Below are 22,775 nucleotides of genomic sequence, written 5' to 3' on the forward strand. Positions count from 1 at the left end.
TAGGAATATAATCTAATGGTTGGGTTGGCAATATATAAATCATGTAACAATGCTATATCTGTTCCTATAAATCATGCTGTAAATGTGATTGGTTGCTGTTTCCTCAAGCAGCCATAATATGGAGCCAGAATCACTGTTACCTACTGATCTGCTCTGATCTGAGTGTTTTGGAAGCTGGCTGTTAGAAGTGATCAGCGTGAGCTACTGTAAGTTTTGCAACTGCTAGCAAACTTTGTGTACCGGACTGTTTGTATGATTATGGACTATACTATTTGGATTATCCCTTAACTGAAAGACGTTGATGACTGACTGTCTTAACCATGTATGACTTGGACAGTTTGATGGACTCTGATACCTCTATTTCCACGAAAGTAAAACCCATTTAAACTACAGTGTCTCTGTGTGCTGGTTTGTGTGTTCTCCAACACCCTCTCACAACACTTCTCTGAATGCACTCGCTCTCCCAACGGGGAGCTTACTTAATACTGGTTTGGTACACAGATGTACCAAACTGTATTATTCACGATACGATTTCTGTTATTTAATGAAAAACAGAAACATTTCAGAATTTCTTTAATTGGCTGAGGTTTGCGGAAAGAAAGATGAAAGCCAAGGTTATTACTGTAGTTACTAATAATGGGACGGAGTTTACTAATTATAAATTCCAAACAATGTTAAAAACAGCTGGAATCGAGCACAAACGTTCTGCTACTTATGGGCCACAACATAACTCATTTGTAGAATGAAGGGGGCAAACATTACAGGCCATGGCTCGAACTATGATAGCTGATTCAGGTTTGCTGGAAACACTGTGGGGTGAAGCTACGATGTGTAGTAACCATGTTTTAAATAATGTGGTGAATACAACAACCGGTGAATTGCCGTTCACTAGGTGGCATGGCAGAAAACCAGATTTAAGTTACCTGCATACATTCGGAGCCCCAGCATGGGTGCATATACCATCACAAGTGAGACTGAAAGAGCAACAAAGAGCTCGACAATTATTTTTTGTAGGATATGAGGCTAACCATAGATCATTTAGGTTTTGGGAGAAAGGCACAACTAAGGTTTACTGTAGCGCTAGTGCTAGGTTTATAGAACATGTGGGGTGGAATAAATTAGAAACAAATGATAATGTAATTATCGACACCCAAGTTGTCCCTAATGATGAGGTAGTAAAACCAGTAATTAAAGAAATTAAGGAAGAAGTACAGTTACTGGAAGAACCAGAGCAGGTTATATAGGAGAGTCCTCTGGTGAATCCTGAAATACCTAGACGATCAACCCGTGTAACGAGACTACCTGACAGATATCAGGCATCTATAGCATGTCAGACAAATAAGGTTCCTGCTAATTACCAAGAATTAACTCTATATCCAACTGAGGAACAGAAAGCTTGGAAAGATGCAATAGAAAAGGAATTGAAATCATTGCAAAAGTTAGATGTATATGAAAATGTAAATTTACCACCAGGTAAACATGCCATTGGTTGTAAATGGATTTTCAAAATTAAAAATAGTGTAGATGGGACTGTAACCCATAAAGCCAGGTTAGTTGCACAAGGGTTTGCTCAGTCAGCTAATGACTATGATGAGGTCTTTGCACCTAGTTTAAAGGCTACAACGTTACGTGCATTAGTGTGGGCAGCTAAGAATGAATATATAGTTAATCATTTAGATGTAAAGACAGCATATCTTTATGCACTGTTGCAACATACTATATATTTACAGAAGCCTGCAGGATTCAAAACTGATAGTAAAACTGATTGCTGGAGCTTGAAAAAGAGTCTTTATGGTTTGAAGCAATCAGGATATGAATAGAATCAATGTATAATTAAAGAGTTAACTAAAATAGGTTTTAAAGCTGGCATGGCTGATCCATGTTTGTTTAAGAAAGAAAGTAATGGTGTGATTTCGTTGTTGCTATTGTTCACTGATGGCATAGCATTAATCACTAAAACTGAACAAGAAGCTATGAGGATCATAACACTATTAAGGACGCAGTTCAGTATAAAACATCTCAGTGAGATTAGGCAATATCTTGGTTTACAAATAGATAAAACTAGGGGAGGATATAAAACCTCACAAACTGAGAAAATTAACCAGCTACTCAGGACATTTAGGATGGAACTGTGTAAGCAAAAACTCCAATGGGCCAAGAGTTTAACCATGATGATGTAAAAAGCCCTGTATTCAATAAATGTATTTATCAATCCCTAATTGGTAGCTTATCTTATCTGAGTAATTGGTCCAAGCCCGACATAGCATATAGTGTAAATCAATTAGCCAGGTTTAATGCTGAACCTGCTGAAAGGCACTGACAAGCTGCTAAGAGGATATTAAGATATCTTAAGCAAACGAGGCATTATGCATTGTATTTAGAACTAAGGATGATCTGAGCTTAACTGCATATGCTGATGCAAGTTTTGCTATAGATGTGTATACACAGAAATCAACATCAGGGTTTGTTGTATTCCTGGGAAAAGCATTAATTGGATGGTGGTCTATTAGACAAAAACATTTAAGTCTATCAACTATGGAGACTGAATTCTCATGTCTGTCATTATTATGTATGGATTTGGTTTGCTATAAACAACTCCTACTTGATATGGGGATTGATGTATGAGAGCCTATTGTTGTTTATGAAGCAATCATCAAGCAGCAATTCAGATGGCATCCAATCTTGCTGTAAAGACTGGGACAAAGCACACTGACTTGAAACATCTAAATGTAAGGCAAAGTGTGAATGGTAAATTAGTTTCACTGGAGTACTGCATGTCTGAAAATAATATCGCAGATCATTTTAAAGCCCAAGGTACTATGAAGCATAAATGTTGTTGCGAGGAACCTGTTTCTTTAAATCATGGTGTAAATGTGATTGGTTGCTGTTTCCTCAAGCGGCCATAAGATGGAGCCAGAATCACTGTTAGCTGCTGATCTGCTCTGATCTGAGTGTTTTGGAAGCTGGCTGTTAGCAGTGCCGTATAGTAATCAGCGTGAGCTATTGTAAGTTTTGCAACTGCTAGCAAACTTTGTGTACCGGACTGTTTGTATAATTATGGACTGTTATTTGAATTATCCCTTAACTGAAAGACATTGATGACTGACTGTCTTAACCATGTATGACTTGGACTGTTTGATGGACTCTGATACCTCTATTTCCATGAAAGTAAAACCCATTTAAACTGCAGTGTCTCTGTATGCTGGTTTGTGTGTTCTCCAACAACCTCTCACAATGCTTCTCTGAACGCACTCGCTCTCCCAACGGGGAGCTAACTTAACATGCATGCACGCCAGGGAACTGGCCTTCTGGTTTCCAGCATTTCCCTGTGCACTAAGAACAGCTGGCCAGAACCGGAAGAACAATGGATGACGGCTGGCATGTCCGGAGAGATGGCTCTGCGTGCCACTTCTGGCACCTGTGGCATAGGTTCGCAATCATGAGTTTAGAAGGCAGGATCATACAATTTAGAAAGTTAGGATCATCCTGTAAATCTGCATAGTCCAGCATCATTTCCATGTAGACTGGCTGACCTGTGTATGTTTATCTATATTTTTTTCAAAAAGCCACAAAAGCGTTTCACAACATGTCTAAGTTAACCCAGCGTACAAACTGGCCTTAGGAGCACATTATATAATTTGTCTCAGTGTTGTATCATTGTATCTCCGTCATATGCAAATAACCCATCATTTGCATGAAACATACTTGACAAAGTATTTTACAAATATTAACCCAGCAGGTTTATTTTTAATTAACCAAAGAAAAATGCAGTAATAGATTCTGTAAATCTAATTTATTGCTTTACAGGAAATATATTAACAAAGTCAGATCTCACCTCAAAAATCAAGTTGGTAAGTATACCATAAAGGAGTGACCCAGTTGAAATTTCCTAGTACTGTAGAAAATATGCATAATTTGTAATAAATATTGCACACATCCTCCAAACTGCTGTAAGATGGAAGAGAAATATGCTATTATTTTCGTCTTCCTTTTTCTATCCACAGTAACAAGTTTCTTGTGTTATTATTATTATTTGCAAAAAAATCAATCTCTATATATTTTAGAGTACACATAAATTCAAATAAGAACTAAATTACAGCAAGAAAAATACATATCCATCAAGATGTAAAAATCAAATATGTAAAAATAAGTGCAGGAATGCAATGTGTTTTCTTTGCTAAAATGTATGAAGACCTTTAAAAACTCTGCATATATCTAGGCAGGACGCAAATGAAATGCTATTCATGCAAAGGTGCATCTTCATTGATCCTAGATTAAATCAAAAAGAGGTATACCATAACCTTCTTGTAATTCTTTAATTCGTCCAAATTTTTCATTAAACATCATGGGAAAATAATGATTTGGGACAACATGAATAATTTGGGGAAAATAAAAACTAAAATAGGCATGCAAAGCTTTTGAGAACCTAAATGTTTGGCCCTCAAAATTGTCAATATTTTCTATAATGATTAATTCTATAATGTCTGTATATTATATGCATGCCTCTTGGGGCAGTTTTTTTAAAAAATATCAAAATATTTTTTTTTTAAGTTGTTCGTCCCTGGATTAAAAAATTTCACGTAGCAATTCCAGGAAAGATCCCTCCTTAAAAGCAGTGGTGGGATTCAAAAATGTTTACTACCAGTTCTGTGGCGAGGCTTGGTGGACGTGGCATGGCTTGGTGGGCATGGCAGGGGAAGGATAATGTAAAATTTCCATTCCTGCCCCACTCCAGGGAAGGATACTGTAAAATCTCCATTCCCGCCCCACTCAAGGGGAAGGTTCTTGCAAAATCCCCATTACCTCCCAATCAGCTGGGATTTAGGAGGCAGAGAATAGATGGGGGCGGGGCCTGTCAGAGGTGGTATTATCCGGTTCTCCGAACTACTCAAAATTTCCGCTACTGGTTCTCCAGAACTGGTCAGAACCTGCTGAATACCACCTCTGCTTAAAAGACTGAAGAACCATTCTCCCGCTAGAATAGATTATACTGGTTATAAACCAGTTCAGTTAAACAATGGAACACAATGTTGCATTCCTAAATATTGGGTTAACAATCATATGGAACATTTACCTCACCCGGCTTCTTATTTAATGTTTGGATCTGAAGCTGGACTTTCCATTAAAATTGGAACACAATTCCTATGAGAGCTTTGCTCATATATCAAAAGGTTTACACAGGCAATCAATATTTAGAGCATATCCAGACATACAATTCAGCCAACAGTCATAGCTTTCCTATCCTTTCCATTTCTAAGGAATATATAACAAGAAACTTCAACAGTTTAGGATGCTGACTGTGGCTCATTATGTTGAAAGTCAGTAATAAAAGTCAAATGTTTCACGGTGGTCTACTGTTTAATTCTTCCTTTAAAAATAACCAGGGAAATATAAATGTTATTAATTATTAAAAGGTTGGTGAATTTTCCATAGCTTTTGAATTTATTTTTAAGGCCATTCCCATAAGCACGAAAGAAATAATAAATAAATAAAAGGAAGTCCAATTAAACCAATGTTAATTAGAAATTGGAATGTCTGCATGATTTTTAAGATCTTGCAAAAAAATGTTTTTGTTTTTCAAAATTAGCAATCTCTGTGGTGGGAATTTTTAAACCTATTTTGAATTACATTGTAGTAACAAAAAGGCAGTGATTTCTCTAAAAATAGGGAAAGAGGAAGAGCAGGGTGATGAGGAAGAGAGAGAAGGAGGATCAGGAGGAGGAGGAAGAGAAAGGAGGAGGAGGAGGAGGAGGAGGAGGAGGAGGAGGAGGAGGAGGAAGTTGGTATTCCTTCAGTCCTTGCAGGGAGAAGGAACTATTTCCCAAAAGCTAGACATGTGTAAAATCAAAGTCTTCCAGTTGAGAGACCATTTTTAGAAAAATTAATGAAGAAAGTATGCAATGCTCATTCAGGAAGGCGACAGGCCAGTAGGATACTGAAATGGCAGTGTGATTTCTGCTACTCAAAGGAGCCCCCTATGTAGTTAAAATCAGTGGTGGGTTTCAAAAAAATTTAGAACCTCTTCTGTAGTGTGGCCTGCTTTGTGGGAGTGGCTTGGCGGCCATGTGACTGGGTGGGCATGGCCAACTTGTTAAATGTGGTGAAACTCACTTAACAACACTCTTGCTTAGCAACCAAAATGTTGACTCTGGAACTCTGGCATTTGAAGCATGCAAGTCTTAAAGCTGTCAAGTTACAAGACCCTTGCACCCCTAACCCTTTAGAACCTCCCCCAGAGGTGTTCAAACATGACAGCTTTAAGATTTGTGGACTTCAATTCCCAGAATTCCTCCTTTCACTCTTCATCTTGATGATGTGCGGACGGGCAGGGGGAGGGATCTGGAAGCGGTTCTAAATGGAACTGTAGATTTGTGGAATCTCTTCTATAGAAGAGGTTAGAACTGGCAGGAACCCACCTGGTTAAAATGCTAGAAAACACATACCCTTACAATGGGACTGAAGTTTCTGTATATTTTTATACAAGACTGATCTATACAGTAAACCATTTCAGTTTGAATTATGCTGCACACGTACCTTTATAACAGATCTCATCCCAAAGTTCCAAATTCAGGAGCTTTTCTGATACAAAGGTTTGGTAGTACATTTTCATTGACATAAATAATAAATGTTTGTTTGTTTTTCCGACAAACTCTTTCATAACTTGGTCCTCTCATACCACTAAAATGTTTCGCTCTGATATAAAAGTGACTAGCATAGGACAAACACATGGAGGAAAATGCTACCTTAGAACACATATTAGAAAATTGTTTTTATATATTATGTTCATATTTATATATATTATTTTTATGGGGGGGAAAGTTCTGTTCCGTGACGGAAGCAAACAAGGTGTCTTTATTACTTTCAAGTTCCTTTCTGAAGTTCTTCCATTTTCAATCTACTAAATTGTCTTCCTTGTCCCATTATTCCAGTTCAATTTCCCCTGCGTAGAGAGTGATGAGCAGGATTGCAGTAAACCCCGTGAGCAAGCCAGCATTTTGAATCAGGAAAAAAACCAGATCTGTTTTTCTTCCAGTTACTTTTTCTCTCAACATGTCGTTCATCTCTGGGAACTGGAGTTGCCATGGGAATAAAACCACAGAAAAAAGGAGAGAGAAAAATTACGGTAGGTAAGTCTTGCCATCTAGTGGTAGAATAGCATGTTAGTATATTCAATGTATAAAATGAATTCATTTTTATTTTATGGCGTGGAGGTTTTTTTGTACATTACTGGTAAGAATAGATATGATTTCTAAGTTCCAAGAAAAAAAATAGACATAATGATTTGGAGATACACTCATCTTGGAAAGTAGGGCCAAACAATTACATCATCAAGACATGGACAAGAAAAAAATAAGCTATGATTTACTACTAAACCTCTATTCTTAGATTCAGGGACTTCCTCATCTATCCATCTTAGTCAAGAAACATATAATTGATTTGTGTAGTAAATCATATGTTTTGGGTCAGCCTATTATGAGTGATGATGAGTACATTCAGGTCTAGCTGCAAAACCTGATAAGTCACTATGTTATGTAGGTAGACTTCATTATTCAGCCAGGTACCATCCCTGTTTATATACAGTAACTTGCCCTTCCTTCTAGTTTTGGTCAGTGGATGCTTTTCTCCTTAGTATTTCTTTGAATGGAGCATTGTTTTCTACTTGATTGTTGTCTAGTGGTAATCCCTTCTTATCTAGCGTTTGGCTGCTGGTGATTGGATATCCATATAACTTTATCAAAAAGTGCCTGATCATTCAACCTACTACAATGCAACCAATACAATATATGAAAAGAATAATATTACCTTGTCACAACTATCTCAGAAACAAACTACAACAGACTTACTGTAACCATGGGACTTCATAGTAGCACACTAAAGTCCTCTAAAACATAAGTAAACCAAAAGAAATAGTAGCCCAAAAAAGAAAGAAGTCATCTGCAACAAATTGCAACATATACTCTAAGGACTGTAATAGCCACTACCGTATATACTCGAGTATAGGCCGACCCGAATATAAGCCGAGGCACCTAATTTTACCACAAAAAACTGGAAAAGTTATTGACTCGAGTATAAGCCTAGGGTGGGAAATGCAGCAGCTACCGGTAAATTTCAAAAATAAAAATAGATACCAATAATGTTTTTGAATATTTATTTCAAAGAAAAACAGTAAACTAGCGGTGTATTCAATGAAATACTTCACTCACCTCATGATGCTGATGTCCCGCTGTGATGATGATGTCCCGTGCAGCCGCGGGAGCGATGTCCCGCCTCCTATGACACACGGCACAGTGATTCCTATCATTGGATCACTGTACCAGAGGAGGTGGGACATCGCTATGTGGCTGCTTGCCATAACAAGGAGGAGGTGGGACATCGTTGCAGAGCGGCAGGAGGGGGAGGAAGGGGAATCGTAAGACAGCCCTGCATTACATTAGAACGTGAGGAGGGGGGATGGTGCGGTGCGCGCTGCGCGGCAAACTGACACAGAGGGAGGGGAAACTCACAGGGGCACTGGGCCATTCACGAGTGTCACCCAGCGGCATGGCCCCGCCCCTTTTTCTCCTCCATTTCGGGCAAATTTTTCACTGACTCGAGTATAAGCCGAGGCGGCTTTTTTCAGCCCAAAAAGTGGGCTGAAAAACTAGGCTTATACTCGAGTATATACAGTATGTAAAACAGACAGACAGACAGAAGATTATCCATGAACAAGTCAGAAGATACAATGGAAACTCCTTAATCTCACAACACATGGACTCAATCACAACTGGGAAACTGTGAATATTTCAATCCAAGTTAAATATAAAAATAACATTCCTTCCTAGGGCTAAGAGAAAGTGACTGCCCAAAGTAATCCAGTTGGCTTTGTGCCTAAGGCAGGACTAGAATTCATGGCCTCCCATGTCTTTAACCACAACACCAAACTGTTTTTTTCTGCTTATTTGCCAACAATTAATCTGGATTATGTCTGCATTCTTTTTTGCATGAGTGTTTCTAGATCTTAACTTGATGGAGACTGATATCTGTTTTAACTAAAAGTATTGATCTGTTGAATTGTTGCCCCACTAGCAGTAGAAATACAGTAGATGCTTTATGTACTTGGCAGCAAACAAATGAAGACAATTCTCATTCCTTGCTGCAATTAGTAGAGATAAGATTTTTTTCCAGCTCAGGTTTCAATCTAAGACTTCATCCAACTTCCAGAAGAATATTTTTCCAAAGATCTTACCAAACCAAGGATGGGAAACAAAGCATCTTGTACCATAGACAAAAAGAAAAGAATTCAGAAGTTAGTCTGCCACAAAATGTAACTAGTGTCCAGGGCATACATTTAGAATCAATTGGCTGTCTAACTGTAACAGGCAAAGACATCAGACCAACAGCTTTACCAATGCTTTACCCATCATATGTAAGCGTTTTAATGTGCAGAAAAGTTTCTTTTGGAGGAACATTCAAAAGTATGAGACCATACAATCTCTGTTCTCACCCAGAGTACTATCCCTTCAGCTGATAGAATCCCTTGAGCAATGAGATCAGTTCACTATGATCCCCTAAGAGAAATGGTAAGAAAGAGAGAAAATGAAGAACTCTTACAAATCCTACCTGTTTCTAGACAGAGAAGAATAAAGTGGGGTTCAGCAATAAATCAGGGTTCTGTATTGATCATTCACACATATTAATATATTTGGCTCAGACACAGTTCCGGTCTAGACCTAAAGACAGAGAAATTTGAAAGGTAGATAGAAAAACCTATCACCTACTGTGCCATAAGAAGGCTTTCAAACTGGGTTCTTAACATCACGTAAGATAGGAAGACATCAGAGAAAACAGCCTTAATGTCCAAGCCTTGCTCTTTGCTCTTTGGTAAAGATGAGAAGCAGCCATGGGTGGACTTCAAAAATTTTAGCAAGGGGTTCTCTGCACGGTTGCTAGGTGGGTGTGGCCTAGTTAGCCTCCTGCACATGGGGGCTCCGGAGGCCTTCCTCGAGCATCTGGGAGGGCAAAAACAGCCTTCCCAGGCTCCATAGCCACTCTGGAGGCCAGAAACGGGCTCATTTCCAGCCTTCCCAAACTTCCGGTAAGCCCATTTTTCACCCTCCCAAGACTCCATGCGTGCCCTGCACTTATCTGCATCCAAAAAGGGCTACATGGGGACTCCTGGGAGGGGCAGGAGGGTGGGGAGAGCAGCCGGGAGTGGGATTTGGGGGTTCTCCGGATTGAACAGAATCTTAGCTAGAGGTTCTCACGAACCCTTGTGAACCCCCAGCAGCTAGCATATTTCCAGTTTTTCCCCAAACTACGCCTTACTCATTGTAACCCAAGAAATTAGGCACAAACATATCCTAGAATCACTGCGCCAACTATGATTATAGATGTGATCTATTCATGTCTTCCTCTCTAAGTGGGTGGAATTGCATATTTCTACGAATAATTGCACGTAGCTTTATTAAATTCTCTGTATTTTTAATATATCGATCTTTCTGGTTTCAGAATTTGCACAGCCAGAAGCATTAACATGGCATGTAGTCCCTGAAAGCTTAAGAACTCCAAAAGTTGTGAATAAATTGTAATGCATAATTTGATAAAATAAGAAAAATACATAGGGAGTAGTTGCCATAATGGCATTTTAATTAATTCATTTGTACTTTGCCATCTTTGTTCGTTTGTTTTTGTCCTTTGAAATGAAAATTGCTAGGATGCCACCACAAAAAAGACGGTGGTAAATTCTAGAACTATGGCTCTTGAATCCCACACAGACAAAATACTAAATCCATATACTTCCTTTTATTTCTCTCACGTTTTTCAAGCCATTGGCTTCATGTACCCATGTAGAACTAGTCAATCTTCCATACAGTAGAATTATGGTCGCGACCATAATTCGTTCCATAACTTTGGCTGCAAACTGATTTGGTTGTGACCCAAACCTAATTTTGGAATTTGGTGCTTACAAAAACAAAATGGTGTGGAAAGGAAAATCGGCTGCAGAAAAAATATTGTGAATTTTTTGGTCAGAATCCAATTTGGTCGTGGTCCAAAGCATTCATGACCAGAGGTTCTACTGTATAGAGTTTTCAGGTGCAAAGTGGGTAATTCGGGGAGAACATCTGTTTTTAGAATTAAGCAAAAAAGGCCAAGATAGAAGTTCCTTGCTTTGTCTCATAGCAATAAATATTTTACCCTAGGTTTATACTGACTTTATGAAATTTAACACCACGCTGGATCACATCCAAGATGTCCAACTTGAAAAAAAGTAGCACAAACTCATTGCCATTTCAATCTCCTAGTTTCATGCTAATAGTACTGGTATTGTGGTTTCTCTTAACACTGTCTCATAAATATTAGTCTCTCATAAACACGCATAGTAATAATGTCGATGGTTAAGTCCATTTGTACTACAGTAGACTATAAATATTGTTAAGTAGGTAGATGAGTAGATAAGCTGTGGCAGAAACTTACCATATCTGCAAGGGAGATGTACAGAAACATGCCTCCAGCTACTGCAAAAATGATGTTTGGAGCAAAGTTGTTGCCTACAATTATGCCAAAAACTAGGCCAATATAACAAGAACATGCTGATAAAAAATTGAAAAACAAGGCCTGCCTTGTGCTCATTCCTGCATTAAGAAGGATGACAAAATCCCCTAAAAAAAAAGAAGAAATGTATGACATTATCAGTATGTAACGCAGTTATGATTTATCCTTCCTCCAAAATAAATCAAAATACAGTTTGATGTAATCCTTTAAAGGCACCCTTGGTACAGGATGACTTTGAGCCAGTCATTCCTAGAATGGGAAGTTGAAAAACGTCTATCTATCAATCTCCAGGACCAGCATGATAAATTATGGTCTGTAACCTTCAGTGGAGCAGCTTTCATCTTGCAGTAGATTGATTCAGGATGATAATAATTGAAAATGGACTGGTAAGATGTATATGAAATGTATCACAAAACAATCATTTCCTCATTTAAACATAAAATATTTATGGATTATGTCTTGCATGATGAGAAGTTTATTAGGACAGCTTGCCCCAGTAGTGATGCCCTTAGGGTTGGAATCAGGGGTGAAATGCTCTGAAGTCTGCTACCGGTTCGCTTCATGCGCGCAGGCTCACCACAGGCGCTAAGAAGCCTTTTCTGACTCTGCAAAGGTAAGTAGAACAGCGAGGGGGGGAAAATAGCTGTGCCACGCAATTTAGATTTGCTAGAAAGCAGGATTTCCTGCTTTCTAACTAATATAAATCGTGCAGCACAGTGGATTGTTGCACAGCTGATTGCCGGAATTTTTAAAAACTTTTTAAAGCATTTTTTTACTACCGATTTGGGTGAACCAGTAGTTAAAAAATGCTTTACAAAGTTTTTTTAAAGTTCCAATGATCAGCTGTGTGACAATCAGCTGTGGCAGTGGAACTTTTTAAAAAACTTTTTTTAGCATTTTTTTACTACTGGTTTGGGCGAACCGCCCCGAACCGGTAGCATTTCACCCCTCGTTAGAATGCAGTTCCAGATTTCTGAATCCCTATGAGTAAAAGTTGAAAGCCATAACTATGGTAGCTTCATTGGTTCTAGAAGTCTGCCTCAGCTACATACCTTAAACTTTGAAATGATGCAAAACACGTTACCTAATTCATGAGGAAACTCTTCACATAAGATTGCTATGGATGTGCTAATTCCCTGAAGTAGGGAAAGTGTGAAAGACGCTCCGATAGCTAATCCATCAATGAAGTTGTGCAAAGCATCGCTTAATGTGATCATCCAAGCAATTGTGCCAATCTCAGATAAGGAAGGTCCTTTGAAACATTTCCATGAACTACTTTGTGTTTCTTCTCTCTGCAACAAAACACACAAAAAAAGAGAGTTATATAAAATACTAAGTCACTGTAAGAAAGCAAAGGATCGTATAACAATAGCACTTAAGAGTTATAAACTGCTTCACGGTGCTTTACAGCCCTCTCTATAGATTTAAATTGCACGTTTACTGAGAAATAAGACATGGACAAGTAGTTCTCATTTAAAAAACCAGTTGCTTAGCTACCATTCAAAGTTTTGACACACTGTCTCCCCTTACAATCCAGTTCCAGTTTCCACAATGACGTGCAGGCACGAATGCAAACATACTGATCACATGACCATATTTCAGATGCTGATCTTTACAGCTGGTTGAAGCATTCCGTAGTCATGTGACCATGATTTACTCCGCCCCCCCCGGTTGGTTTCCAGCAAAAAAAGCCCATAAAAACAAATGGATTCATTTAACAATCACAGTGTTTATTTAAGTACCACCACAAAACCCTCATAAAATCAGGTCAATCATGTATGTACTTAGGATTGTCATGACTTATAGTGGAAGTTCTGGGCCCCATTACAGTCCTAAGTCGAGGATTACATACAATCATTCTCCACGTACAGCAAATAGCAATATCAGTAGTGCTTCATAGCACTCTCATAGCACTTCATAGTGCTTTTACAGCACTTTCTAAGCAGTTTACAGAGTCAGCATATTGCCCCTCATTTGGGTTCTGGGTCCTCATTTTACCCACCTCAGAAGGATGGAAGGCTGAGTCAACCTTGAGCTGGTGAGATTTGAATTGCTGAGCTGCAGCTAGCAGTCAGCTGAAGTAGCCTGCAGTACCGCACTCTAACCACTGCGCCACCTCGAAATATTTCAATTACAAGCACAGAACCATGAGGCCAAATTCACTTTTGATCTAGATCACAGTTCTTCTCTTTTCTCTGCAGTAAGCTGTCCAAATGAAGTGGATTATCGAAAGAACTGTAAAACCTGGAAGGACCCAGGTTTCCAATGCTTTTATACATTTGGTTCAGAAGACCATGTCTTGGATTCAGCTTCTAACAGGCTTATCATAGACAGCATGACACCTTTTTGCAAATTTTTAAAGTAGGTATTAAATAATACATCAAGTAATATATTTTCCTTTAAAAAGCAACTGAACTACAGAATAGTTAATCAATTAAAAGTAGTCAGAAATGAGGTTGATGGACCAGGGTTAATTTTCAGCAATAAGGTAGGATTCTTTTATTCTTTTAAGCATTTGATGCTGTGGCAATTTTTCTACAGAAATATATTTTATATTGTTAACAGTCTTAAGAGAGTCTTTCAAAGCAGCAGGGACTTTTGAAGGTGAAGCCACTATATATTTTTATTATTATTATTATTTTGACCAGCCAATTAAATCTTGTCTATCTCCCTCTAAAACCTGACAGGAGTATTTAAGACTTCACATAGCTTAATAAACAGTAAGTAAGTAAGTAAAATCTTTATTATGGTCAAAGACCAGTAATACACATTAGTTTTTACACTATATTAAAAAATACTAACATTAAAATATAATTAAAAAGTATTGACATTAAAAGTGGATAATAACATAATGGTCCAAAGATTGTTAGAGGTATGTCCAGATAATTGGTACAAGATGGTACTATACTTCTGTAGCCAGTTTTTTTCTTATGGACATTGCAGCAGCACAGAACTTTGCCACTGCATACGTGGTAACCAGGTTAGTATCCTGGAGGAGAAAGCCTAGATAAAAATTGTCTGCCCTCCCTGGTAATCTCTCTCATAAGGGGAGAATATGTGCAGACCTACAAGCTCTGTATAGCTCGCAGTGTAACAGTACGTGTGAATTATCTTCCACTTCTCCTTTACCACATATACAAACCCGTTCTGCTATAGGTGTTCTCTTATACCTGCCCTGGAGGAGTGCTGACGGAAGAATGTTAAATCTGGCTCTGAAGAAAGCTATTCTTTGTTTTGCTAATTGAAGCTTAATAAACCAAACAATGAAGATAGCTTTTCCTCTGGGATTCTGAATTCAGAGTCAGCACAATTGTTGAACAGAAGTTGTTGTTCACCTATTAATCATGCCACCTAACTTCAATAGGAAAAGTCTGAACTCCCAGGATATAAGTTTCAGTGTACTTTAAGTGAACAGATTAACAAAGGAAAGAACACGCTTCACTAATTTATATGATTTAGGAATGGCTAAGTTGGAAAAAAAACCTCCTAGATCAATTTAAATAAATAATCCATTACATTTTTAAAATGTGATAAGATTATTAATTATTATAGTAGTTTATTTATAGCAATGGTATCAGAGGTGGTATTCATTCAGCAGGTTCTGACCAGTTGTATTCTCTGCCTCCCAAGTCCCAGCTGATCGGTAGGGACTGGGGAATTTGCAGTAACCTTCTCCTGGAAAGTGGAGGGGGAATGGAGATTTTGCAGTATCCTTCCCCTGCCACGCCCACAAAGCCATGTCCACAAAGCCACACCACGCCCACAAAGCCACACCATGCCCACAAAGTCACAACCACAAAACCGGTAGTAAAAAAAAAATTGAATCCCACCACTGAATAGTATGGTTATGATCAAGGGCAGTGAAGCACAGGTTGGTAAGGCTGATAGAGTGCAGGTGGACAAAAGGGCAGAGATGGGGTAAGGGGAGATAGGCAGAAGGGGGGAGTTGAAGTGGCCTGCAGTTATAAATGCAAGTCGGATATCAAGCATACAAATTTTGATTGTGTGTGGGAGCCAGTGGTGGGATTCAAAAATTTTTACCACCTGTTCTGTGGGCATGGCTTGGTGGGCGTGGCTTGGTGGGCGTGGCTTGGTGGGCGTGGCTTGGTGGCCATGGCAGGGAAAGGATTCTGCAAAATCCCCATTTCCTCCAAATCAGCTGGGACTCAGGAGGCAGAGAATAGATGGAGGCGGGGCCAGTCAGAGGTGGTATTTATCAGTTCTCTGAACTACTCAAAATTTCCACTTCCAGTTCTCCAGAACTGGTCAGAACCTGCTGAATACCACCTCTGATGGGAGCCCTACAACTTCAGTGACTGGTATAAGAACAATTCGTTTAATACCACAACAACTTTAAACTGTCACATAGATCCTTAACTTCCTGTATGCATTTTTAGAAAACATTTATTACTATATTTTTAACTGTTAATGAACTGCAGTGAAAAATTTGAATAATTCCAAATACTATCTAAATTTCAGCGGGTGAATTGAAATTAAAAATTAGGTACCGTAAGTTGCAAATTGATTTTTTTTACCATTGACTAATATGGCTCTGCACTAACAATAAAATTCCCAGTGACGCCATTTAAAGAACCTTTTCAACATTTCAAAAATTATAGCCAATTTTCTCCTCAAAGTAAAGATAGAAAAATAAATTGATGTCTGACTTAATTTTCTACTGAATTCTTTTTTTTCTCTTTAATCTTCTTAACTTTCAGTAATTAACAGGAAGCATCCTGAAAAAACTGTTAGAGCCAACCAATAATAAATAATAAAAAGAAAGCTTTATTAATAATATTAAACAATAACATCTGCCTATGAAACAGTAACAGGTCCTTAGGAAGGATTTGATATGTAGATAAAAATACAGCTGAAGTCTAAACAGTTGTATAACTATAATAATAATATTTGCCACAATACTAATAACTCCCTCAAACATCTACCTATCTCTAATCCTAGAGAAGGACTTTATAAGTGGATAAAAATTTCCAATCCTGTCTAAATATCTGGCTGACTTTGTGGCCAATCATAAAAATTCTTAACACTATCTTTGTTTTAAGGCAGAAGGGAAAGTTTACAATATTGTCCTTTTCTAACCAAATCAAACATTAAAGCTTTCCAGTCTGAGCAATCATGAATCTTGTATAAACATTACACAAGATGTTAAAGGTTAAAGTTTCAACTATGAATGGAATTTAATTTTACGTGACTGCTGGGGATATTGACAGAGAGCTAAACTAGCAGTTCACAAACCTAAAAGAAAGAGAAAGAATATCACCCTAAAGATTAATTTTATCATTACATTAACAGGACTAGCCTAAAGTCAAACAGGATACCTTAAAGTCAATGTTTAAAGTCAAAGATAATCTTATGAACCTGCAGATTCCCCCAATGTAATCTAATGTCAGCTTCCTGATTCTGCCTAATGTTACTATATAACTACATAACAGAGGTGATATTCAGAAGGTTCTGACCAGTTCTGGAGAACCGGTAGCAGAAATTTTTGTAGTTCAGAGAACCGGTAACAGTGGTGAGATACAACTGGTATGCCCCAGTGTGAGCGTACCGGTGCTTGCTGGGAGCACAAGGTACCATTCTGCTACTGTGCTCCGGAAGGCCCGCCTGCCTGTCCGCACTCCTTACCTGTATTTGAGCTGATCGGGGCTTCCACGCACAGAGCGTATGGCGCCTGCGCGATGCTCTGCCAAGCAACTGGAGCATCATGGAGGCATTGCGGAGCGTCACGGGTGGCAAGTATGCATGCATGCACTGCACATGTGCTGTGCGTGTGCTTGTGGTGGACACTCGGCCCCGTTGCACCATACTGGTTGCAACGGGATCCAGAAACCACACTGACCAGTAAATACCACCTCTGACTGGCCCCGCCCCTATCTATTCTCTGCCTCCCGAGTCCCAGCTTATTAGGAAGGAATGGGGATTTTGCAATAACCTTCCCCTCCACACCCACCAAGCCATGCCCACAGAACTGGTAGTAAAAAAAATTGAATCCTACCACTGCTACATATGCCTTGGTCAAATGCAGAACCAACTTCATGGAAAGGTTTTGATGGGCAACCCCAGAAAAGGGAATCTACCCCAAGAGACTATTACCTCCAATTTGCATGACATACCCAAAGAGATCATGTTTCTCAGCTTATGAGTCTTACATGTTCTATTAGGTGGAACTTGGGATATCATTGCCAATGACATCAGATTCTTGGATTCAGTACCAAGCCCAGCCTTTTCCTGAACAGCTGCCAGCCACTATCTATTTAACCATGTAGTGTAGCATATTCAGTAGGCAGGAAGGCTGGAGTGAACTATGAACTCATGAACCAATTTATAACAAAGTAAAAAAAATGAGTTGGTAAAGTGCAAGAGTTAATAAGAAAGCAAAAATTATATAAGAAGTGATAAAGTAAATCTACAACTTAATTGTAATAAATATTTATATGTGTCTGAATAAACACATTTTTTTTTCCTCTGTGTGCACATGCAAACATGCACATACTGAGTGGTTAACAATGTTGGAGTGGACAATGAACCCAAGGTCAATTTTAAAACTATTATCAACAAAGAAAAGATCCGCAATCAGCTCTTCGCTAGAAATGCTGTGATAAACTGGCACGACATGTTCAATCATACCTGTCCAGAGATCACACTGACATTATCAAAACTCAAGTTTCCATTAGCTTCTGCTACAGCTGGATTTGCATAGCACATGGTTCCATTGACCGATTTGATTAATTCTACAGGAGCAGGAGGCGCAGAACGATCTTGAGGAAGTTTCAGTTCTTCAGATTCAAAATGAGTGTGGCCCATCTAAAGAGAACCAGATGAAACAATTCAGGAAGGAATCAATGGACTTCATCAAAATATAACTTTAGAAATAGAATAGATGATAGGGAGGGAGGGAGAGGGGGGGTAGATTAGGTATTAGATAGATGGATGGATGGATGGATGGATGGATGGAGAGAGCTAGCTAGGTAGGTAGGTAGATTAGGTATTAGATAGGTAGATAGATTAGAGAGAGGGGAGCTGATAATTAGAGAGACAAAGACAGAGACAGGCAGGCAGGCAGACCTCATCTAAATGCACTTTATTCCAATATATATGAAAATAGCTGGTTGCTGTACTAAAAATATGTGTACAGTAAATATATCTCAATGTGAGAAATTTGGCATTCTTATCTAGAAGTCCACATCCTGGGTCTGAGGAATATATGTGACTCTAAAAAGCCTTATGTACAATCCTCAGGGCCCTCCAAAAGATACACACAATTGTTGTTTTTAATGGGGCAGAAAGGAAACCTATTCAATATCCAGCAAAGAATCACATCATGTATTTAATGTATGTGATTAAATGTTAATGAAATATAATCGTAAATTAAATCCAGTTTAGCGTTTGACCTGCCCCATTCAGTCATTCATTCATTCATTTATTTTTGAGCAGATCCATGTGTGGTTAGCATATAATTGTAACATTAACACTGTAGATCGGAGATGTTATTGTCTTTCTCAACCTACATTTCACACATGTCAATGGCATTTCTCTTCCAATCTCATTCTGGCTGGAGATAAAGTCCTGGCTTCCACTCAGTCTTTGCTTCTCTACAATAAACTGAATTGTGTGAGATCTGTTGTCTGATGGGGTCTTTGGTTAAAACACTGCATCAGTTTTTTTCACTATTTTCTGCACGGTTAAATAAATATAATAATCTTTAGCAGTAAAAACAGTATACGTCTCCACATCCCTTTAATTCAATCCTGCTACCCAACTCACTTGACTGTAAGTCTTCAATATCATTTTAAGAACTCTTTCCACAAAGAATAAGATGTAGAATCCACCAAAAACTCCAACTGCTTTTTCAACATAGTTATCTACTTTGGGATCAAATCCAAAAGCCTAGAACAAAAACATTGATAACAATTCCATGTCATTTGATATTTCTGTATTCTTTTTAAGAAGGTTTTTTTTCATTACAGTATTCCCTTTTTCATCTATTCATTCAGTAAATTTAATCCAAATTTACTTGATATTGTAACTCACCTAAATTAAATCATATATGGTATGTCACCATTTGCCAGTCTCATAACAAAGGTTGCCTGTTCTATATTGAAATGTCTACTCCAAACTGGGTGATTTTTTAAATCAATCTTGTCAAATAATTAATCCACAAAATGTACATGTGGGTCAGAATGAATGCTGAACATAATAATTTGCATGGAAATAAATTGCAGTAGGAAACGCTTATTCCATTTCACCTCTCCAGTGGACTGTCAAACACTAGGGAAATCAGGAGATTCAGGATCTGAACTATTAATGGTCAAGAGAAATTAGTGGGAATTAAGAAAGGAATTCAAGGTGGACTGGACTTAGATCTCTTGTTGGCATGAAGGGACTCTTGACTAATGATGCGTTTCAGCGGTGTGTTCTGGATCCTGTCGCAACCGGTACCCTGTGACAGGGATGGACGTCCACCTTGGATGCACGTGATCTCCCTGCGATACCCCAGCTGCTCGGCGAGGTCGCACAGGCAGCATGTACTGTGCATGTGTGTGCAATTGGACCATTTCCCTCAAAAAGAGGTAAGGAATGTGGTGGGGGGTGGGCCCACCAAAACATCGTTCCAGTATGGTAGTCGCTGCTCCCAGCGGCCACCGATATGCCTGTACTGGGCTGTTCCACCCAGAACTCACTACTGATGCATTTGATCCCTCCCTCAGGCTCAGTCTGGTCATCTCCTACATCAGGGGTGTCAAACTCAAGGCCTCCAGGCCGCATCCAGCCCGCAAGGTGCTTAGATCTGGCCCACAGGGCCACCCTGGAAACAGTGAGGGACTGGCCCGCAGGGCCTCTGCCAGCAAAAACAGGTTCCTGAGCTCCATTTCCAGCTGCAACAGCCTCTTGCAACCCTATGCCAGCAAAAATGGAGCTCTGGAGGGCCACATGCAGATAGAGGGTTGCAGGAGGCAATTACAGCCAAAAGCCAGCCTCACAAGAGCCACAGAAGGCCCTTCCGAGCTTCATTTTCACTGGCAGAGTGTTGCAAGAGGCCATCACAGTCAAAAAAATGGAGCTCACGAGGCCGCAGCTGGCTCTCCCAAGCTCTGTTTTCACTGGCGGAGGTTTTCAGGAGGCCATTGCAACTGAAAACGGAGCTCGGGAGGCAGAGCACTCAGGCACCCCCAACCCAAGGGACATTGAGCTGGCCATGCCCACCCCAGTCCCCCAAAGTCAAACACAACCCTGATGTGGCCCTCAATGAAATTGAGTTTGATACCTCTGTCCTACATGAACTCTGTTCATCCCACATGCTTAACCAGTTCAGCAACTAACCCAATTTTCCTTACCAGAGGTTTTGGCAGCACACATCATCATTTGAGGAATTAAAAAATTTCACTTCCTCTTTCCATAAAGCACCTGAACAATCCTATCAAAGTTTCATGACATCACCAACTCCTTTTTTATTAGTAGACAACCATAGACACGATTCAGTGACTGCACTTAATCATGTTTTCAAATAATGTTCTATTTGCCTGGCCACTGCCAGTGGACATATAATATTAGCATGTGCTCCCACTTCCTGTCAGACTGGCAAGTCGTCTTTCTTAGTCATCTTTCTTAGTCATCTTGTACTTAATAGTACAAATCTAACATATCCCCCTAAAGGGGTTTATAATTGGAGTAAATGGGAAAGAAAGTGAATGACTACAAGGCTGTAACACTGAAAAACATCTTTCCGGATGCTCAGTCTTAAGGGAAAACATAGAATATGGTTAGATTCAAGGGTGGGCTGCTACAGGTTCGGCCTGGTTTGGGAGAACCCATAACTAACATTATGGCTGGCTCAGAGAACTTCCAAATCCCACACCTGGCTGGCCCTGCCCACCCTGCCCCACCCCGCCCCATCCAGGAGTCTCCACGTGGCACGTTTTAGATGCAAAGTAAGTGCAGGACCCATGTGGAGGCTCAAGGAGGGAGATAATGGGCCTCCTGGAAGTTCCGGGAGTCCAGAAACGGCCGGGAGAGGCAGTTTTGCCCTTCCAGAGGCTCACGGAAAACCTCCAGAGCCTGGGGAAGGCAAAAACGCCCCCCCCATGCAGGAGGCAAACCTGGCCACGCCCACTGTGGCCATGCCCACCCAGCAACGAGAGAACCCATTGCTGAAATTTTGGAAGCCCATTCCCGGTTACATTCCCACCATTTTTGTCTTCCTTTCCTTACCTCTGGAATAAGTTGAAAAATTGCATTAGAGAAGAGTGTTCCAATGGCCAAACCTACGAAGTAGGTTAAAATCTTAGGGAAATAGTCCTTCTTTAAAAGAGGGGTTAAAACCAATCCAAGAAGTGACGCAAGGCTGATTATAGTGACAGAAAGGAACCCAAAGCCCCAAACTGTAAAGATAAAAAAAAGAAGATACAGTCAAATATATATTAGTTGTATTAAACCAACCAAGTCCTTCTTGGTGATTCATTGGATAGGGAACTCAGTTTATCCATCTAGTTGAAAAACAGCTGAAGACCTAACATTCAAGATACAGTTAAATCCAAGGATTTGCTGAGATTATTTGACTAAGAACAACATATAAATATAGGTGATGCAGGCAGTAAAAAAAACTGATTACCATATTTTTCAGATCATAAGACGCAACGGTGTATAAGACACACCAAGATTTCGAAGAAGTAAGCAAGGGGAAAAAAGTGTTTATCCTCCCCAGCCCCCAGGAGCACTCTGCAGGCTTCAGCAGGGCTGGGGGAAGGCAAAAACACCTGTTATTGCAAAAAACAACCCATTTTTCACAAAATTGGGATGCAGGGACAGGGCTTCAGGAGGTCAAAAATGGCTGTATTCAGTGTATAAGACACACCAACATTTCCATGCTCTTTTGGGGGGGAGGTGCGGCTTATATTCCAAAAAATATGGTAAATAAATGAATAATAAAATATGCTAAACTGCACAGAGCAACACACTAAAAATACTAAATATGGGATTTTTCATGTTTATGATCACCATTTCCATTCTTGAACCATAGATTGTCACAATAACTTCAAATTATTATTTTTTTCCTTTCCCTTGGCATTTCTCATTGTGCTACATTTCTCGTCAGCTAAAGTTAGAGTAATTAGAAATAACAGAAGAACAATAAGGCAGAAAAATTGTGATCTGACTAAAATGCACCTGACAGATTCAACAGAAAGTTTTTTATTCTTTTTAACTGCTTTAACATTGCCATTTTTATT

General features: G+C 39.3%; 1 protein-coding gene across 4 annotated transcripts in view; it reads right to left on the reverse strand.

Annotated features, from left to right (window-relative positions):
• Positions 1-6,877: 6,877 nt before the first annotated feature.
• Positions 6,878-22,775, reverse strand: part of SLC39A8 (solute carrier family 39 member 8) — a 35,479-nt gene continuing 19,581 nt past the window's right edge. For 2 of the 4 annotated variants that reach the window (XM_032224608.1, XM_032224609.1), the window contains 6 exons: positions 21,760-21,929; positions 19,315-19,437; positions 18,178-18,354; positions 12,617-12,824; positions 11,455-11,639; positions 6,878-7,070 (listed from right to left, as the gene is read on the reverse strand). In XM_032224608.1, the coding sequence (XP_032080499.1) occupies positions 6,921-7,070; positions 11,455-11,639; positions 12,617-12,824; positions 18,178-18,354; positions 19,315-19,437; positions 21,760-21,929 (1,013 nt within the window). In that variant the 3' untranslated portion in view covers positions 6,878-6,920. Of the gene's footprint in view, positions 7,071-8,830; positions 9,711-11,454; positions 11,640-12,584; positions 12,825-18,177; positions 18,355-19,314; positions 19,438-21,759; positions 21,930-22,775 lie in introns of those variants that run through there. The other 2 variants (XM_032224611.1, XM_032224612.1) reach the window with 2 other exon arrangements.

Source organism: Thamnophis elegans, chromosome 9, assembly GCF_009769535.1.
Source record: "Thamnophis elegans isolate rThaEle1 chromosome 9, rThaEle1.pri, whole genome shotgun sequence".
Classification (NCBI taxonomy): Eukaryota; Metazoa; Chordata; class Lepidosauria; order Squamata; family Colubridae; genus Thamnophis; species Thamnophis elegans.